This window comes from Gadus morhua, chromosome 23 (genome assembly GCF_902167405.1).
Source record: "Gadus morhua chromosome 23, gadMor3.0, whole genome shotgun sequence".
NCBI lineage: Eukaryota > Metazoa > Chordata > Actinopteri > Gadiformes > Gadidae > Gadus > Gadus morhua.
In genome coordinates, this window is record NC_044070.1 from 19,771,801 (window position 1) to 19,776,800 (window position 5,000).

Genomic DNA, 5,000 nt, shown 5'->3' on the forward strand with positions numbered 1-5,000 from the left:
GGTGCAGTCCCACTTATCACCTGTAGGCAGCGCTGTATGGAAGCTTCTGGTCCTGGTCAGACCTGAACCAGGTCGATCTGCTGGGGTAGACCGGGACCCGAAGGGGAGCCCACGGGTCCTGGTCAGACCTGGATCAGGTCCTGGTTTACTGGTACATTTTAACATGTACATTGAACTTTTTACATTCAATCAATCTCTCGCCTTCTCAACCTTCCTCTCTCTCTCTCTCTTGCTCTCTCTCTGTAGTTATGTGATTTAGTTATTGAAGGATCGCCTCTGATTGGTTGAAGTGGAAAGAGGGTCAACACTTATGTCACATGGTAGGACAGGTTTATACACGCACACACACACACACACACACACACACACACACACACACACACACACACACACACACACACACACACACACACACACGCACACACACGCACACACACGCACGGTTAATGTTAACCAGTGATGGCTGAAACCTAATTGGTCTATTTTCAAGGAAGAAGTGAAGAAAATGAAGAACAAAGTTACCAACTGCACGGCAGGTACACACACACACACACACAAACGCACACGCACACACGTACATTTGAGTTATTTTTTACTATTAAATTAGGTTTTGTGTGTGTGTGTGTGTTTGTGCGTGTGTATGTGTGAAGGATGGTCCTGGCAGCGATACCTGGAGGAATGCAAAGCTGAATCTGCACCTGCCGATCTGTTTACAAAGGTAACGCACGAACATACACAAGCATGCACCCACAAATTGTGAGGCTGTCGACACAGGTAACACACACTTGCTCACGCACGCATCATTTCAATCTGTTTCTTGGGTATGTTTGAATTACATCTGCTCAGATATTTCCCGCCCTCCCGTCTGGAGACACGCAAACACATAAACAAGAGCATGTTTGGGGCTGACGCATAAATGTACTCCATTAAAAACAGCGCTTTTCCAACCTATTGGCCACTCAAAGCGCACACATCCACACAGCGACGGCGGAGTCAGCCGTGCAAGGCGACAGCCAGCTCGTCAGGAGCAGTTAGGGTTAGGTGCCTTGCTCAAGGACACTTCGACGCTCAGGCCCAAAAAAAAAAAAGTTTGGTTCCTGTTGGTTGTCAGTTGAGGTCATGGGTAGGTAGGGAATTTATTTTATTTTTTTCCAGCGGCAGCGAATGATAGGTAGGTTGTTTTCATTTAAAAACGAGAAAATTCGCTCATCCTTGTACAGAATGAAGAGGTGCTGTACCAAAACGTAATTATAGTTTGCATCAAAAAAATTATTATTATTATTATTATTTTTTTTTTTTTTATAAAGCTCATAAAATAATTTGGGTCAAAAAATAAATTGACAGGGTCGGTCGGAAACCGGAACCAAACCAATTTTTTTAATTGGGCCCCAGCTAGGAGGAGTCGGGGATCGAACCGGCAACTTTCAGGTTACCTGCCAACTCGCTCTACCTCCTGAGCTACTGTCCCCCCAGTGTAGCGTCCCGATCGAGACATTTTAGTGCAGAGAACACAGCTCACTGCTGGGAGGAGTTTGTGTCTCGTGTCTTTTAGCGATACGTCTTGTGTTTCATAGTTCCTCTTTCACCTGGAACAGGTTAATTCGATGTTTTGCAATGGGAGTGGATTCCTCCATTTCATCGAATCTTTGAACGAGACACCTATTATGGATTTTTCTTTGAACGATGCTTCTTATAAACATGTTTGAAAACCCAAATTGTGCAATTTGGGACGATACTTGTTTGGGCGATTGCATCATCAGAGCATTCCATACAAATGTAACTAGAATGGAATGCTCTCGCTCTACATTGGCCTTCCATACTGTATATCTGTCTAACACGTTTTGTGTATATCTGTACTATTAAGTATTACACACAGACCATATAAGCCTTCTAAACTGTATTACAATACTATAATACACTTTGACTATGACAGGTACGTGTCATTAAGCTTTCTCATTTGACTTTAGGTTTTAACTTCTCTCTCTCTCTCTCTCTCTCTCTCTCTCTCTCTCTCTCTCTCTCTCTCTCTCTCTCTCTCTCTCTCTCTCTCTCTCTCTCTCTCTCTCTCTCTCTCTCTCTCTCTCTCTCTCAGGAGCAATGCTCCACCAATCAGACGCATGGATTCAAGGTGGGGATGAAGCTGGAGGGTGTGGACCCGCTGCACCCCTCCATCTTCTGTGTGCTGTCCGTTGCCGAGGTAACCGCAGCCCCATCACCTCTGTGACGGTATCACATCTTCAACACGGAAACATTTTGCCACTTAATCTACAAATTCACGAATTCACATGCATTTTTATGCAATATGAATATCTCTCTCTCTCTCTCTCTCTCTCTCTCTCTCTCTCTCTCTCTCTCCCTCTCCCTCTCCCTCTCTCTCTCTATCTCTCTCAGGTGATTGGCTGCCGGCTGCGGCTCCACATCGACGGCTACTCCGAGTGCTATGACTTCTGGGTAAACGCCGACTCCCCAGATATCAGACCGGCCGGCTGGTGTCTCCGCCAAAACCACAAGCTCCACCCCCCGAAAGGTACAAGCCCCTCCCCTTTACTCAGCACCACTTCGCAAGTAAGCCCCTTCCCTCATCAATATCATTACCACACTCTGCTCCTGATGAGTACAAGCTCCTCCCCCTTAATAAAGCCCACCCCCTTTCTAAGCCCCTCCCCTGGAAGGTACAAGTCCCGCCCCTTACCAACCTCACCCTCTAACAGTGCGTACTACCCGTCTGTTTGTCCACCTGTCTGTCTGTCTGTCTGTCTGTCTGTCTGTCTGTCTAGGCTACCATGAGACAGGTTTTGATTGGCAGGTCTATCTGCGGTCGACCAATAGCAAGCTGGCTCCCGAAGACCTCTTTACGATCCCTAGTCCTGTAAGTCCAGCCGCTCTTCCTGTCTGTCTATCTAACCGGCCTGTCTCACTACATCTCCGTCTCACTGTGTGTGTGTGTGTGTGTGTGTGTGTGTGTGTGTGTGTGTGTGTGTGTGTGTGTGTGTGTGTGTGTGTGTGTGTGTGTGTGTGTGTGTGCGCGCAGCCCCCCTCCTCTCTGTTCCGGGGGGGGCTGAAGCTCGAGGCGGTGGACAGGAAGAACCCGTCTCTGGTCTGCGTGGCGACGGTCGCCGACGTCATCGACCAGCAGCGCATACTGGTGCACTTTGACAACTGGGACGACTCCTACGACTACTGGTGACTCACTCACTCACTCACATACATGCACACAGTCACTCACTCTCACGCACACATGCTTAATTATGCACACACCGCACGCACTCCCTCCCTCCCTCCCTCACGTCACACAGACGGGTGTGTGACGCCATGCTGTTTGCTTCCAGGTGTGACAGCAGCAGTCCTTACATCCATCCCATCGGCTGGTGTCGGGAACAGGCCCGCCCCCTCACTGCCCCGCAAGGTAACCCAGGAAACACTTCACACACGGAAATCGCGGAAACACTGTAAACTCGGTAGTCATGGGAACACTCTCTCTCTCTCTGTGTGTGTGTGTGTGTGTGTGTGTGTGTGTGTGTGTGTGTGTGTAGGTCACCCCTGTCCGGAGTCCTTCCAGTGGGAGGACTATCTCGAGCAAACCAAGAGTTCAGCGGCTCCCAGTTCAGCCTTTACACCGGTACGCTCTACTGGTACTCTACTGGTACTCTGCTGGTACTCTGCTGGTACTCTGCTGGTTCTCTGCTGGTTCTCTACTGGTACTCTCCTGGTGCTCTGCTGGTGCTCTGCTGGTGCTCTGCTGGTACTCTCCTGGTACTCTCCTGGTACTCTCCTGGTACTCTGCTGGTACTCTGCTGGTACTCTCCTGGTACTCTCCTGGTACTCTTCTGGTACTCTTCTGGTACTCTCCTGGTACTCTTCTGGTACTCTCCTGGTACTCTCCAGTGGTAAACTCTACTGTATCTATACTGGTACACTGTACTGGTAATCTACTGTCTCTCTAGTGATACACTGTACTGTATCTCTACTGGTACACTGTACTGGTAATCTACTGTCTCTCTAGTGATACACTGTACTGTATCTCTACTGGTACACTGTACTGGTAATCTACTGTCTCTCTAGTGATACACTGTACTGTATCTCTACTGGTACACTGTACTGGTAATCTACTGTCTCTCTAGTGATACGCTGTACTGTATCTCTACTGGTCTCTGCTGTATCTCCACTGGTACACTTTACTGTATCTTTAGTGTGTCTCGACTGTATCTCTTCTGGTATGCTCTACTCTAACTCTACTTGTCTACTGTATCTCTACTGGTCTGTACTGTATCTCTACTGATATTCTCTACTGGGTCTCTACTGTATCTCTTCTGTCACCTGCTGTATCTCTACTGGGCTCTCCTCTGTCTCTGTTGTTAACGACCTGCTCAGTGTGTGATGAGTGACGGATGCCGTCTCCTCCAATCAGAGAGCTCCCCATGGCTTCCAGGTGGGCCACAAGCTGGAGGCGGTGGACGGGAGGAACCCCATGCTGATCCGCGTCGCCACGGTGACGGAGACGGACGCCCACAGGGTCAAGGTGACTCCCTCTCAGTGGCGTCACACGTCAGGAAACGATCTGGTCCTCGCCCAGCGTAGCTATAACTACGCTGGTCTCTCTCTCTCTCTCTCTCTCTCTGGTCTCTCTGTAGATCCACTACTCCGGCTGGTCGGATCAGTTTGACGTCTGGTGCGACAGCGACCTCTGTGACCTGCACCCCGCAGGCTGGTGCCAGCAGACTGGACACCCGCTGGAGACACCAGCAGGTAAGACCCCTAGAGACACCAGCAGGTAGAGCTACTAGAGACACCATCAGGTAGAGCTACTAGAGACACCAGCAGGTAAGACCCCTAGAGACACCAGCAGGTAAGACCCCTAGAGACACCAGCAGGTAGAGCTACTAGAGACACCAGCAGGTAAGACCCCTAGAGACACCATCAGGTAGAGCTACTAGAGACACCAGCAGGTAGAGCTACTAGAGACACCAGCAGGTAGAGCTACTAGAGACACCAGCAGGTAG

General features: G+C 49.4%; 1 protein-coding gene across 7 annotated transcripts in view; it reads left to right on the plus strand.

Moving 5' to 3' along the window:
• l3mbtl4 (L3MBTL histone methyl-lysine binding protein 4) overlaps positions 1–5,000 on the plus strand; it is a 9,537-nt gene that overhangs the window by 351 nt on the left and 4,186 nt on the right. For 3 of the 7 annotated variants that reach the window (XM_030349383.1, XM_030349382.1, XM_030349386.1), the window contains 11 exons: positions 247–320; positions 495–536; positions 651–718; positions 2,093–2,197; positions 2,392–2,527; positions 2,778–2,869; positions 3,032–3,183; positions 3,330–3,406; positions 3,534–3,619; positions 4,409–4,519; positions 4,632–4,746. In XM_030349383.1, the coding sequence (XP_030205243.1) occupies positions 311–320; positions 495–536; positions 651–718; positions 2,093–2,197; positions 2,392–2,527; positions 2,778–2,869; positions 3,032–3,183; positions 3,330–3,406; positions 3,534–3,619; positions 4,409–4,519; positions 4,632–4,746 (994 nt within the window). In that variant the 5' untranslated portion in view covers positions 247–310. Of the gene's footprint in view, positions 1–246; positions 321–490; positions 537–650; positions 719–2,092; positions 2,198–2,391; positions 2,528–2,777; positions 2,870–3,031; positions 3,184–3,329; positions 3,407–3,533; positions 3,620–4,408; positions 4,520–4,631; positions 4,747–5,000 lie in introns of all 7 variants that reach the window. The other 4 variants (XM_030349385.1, XM_030349384.1, XM_030349387.1 and 1 more) reach the window with 3 other exon arrangements.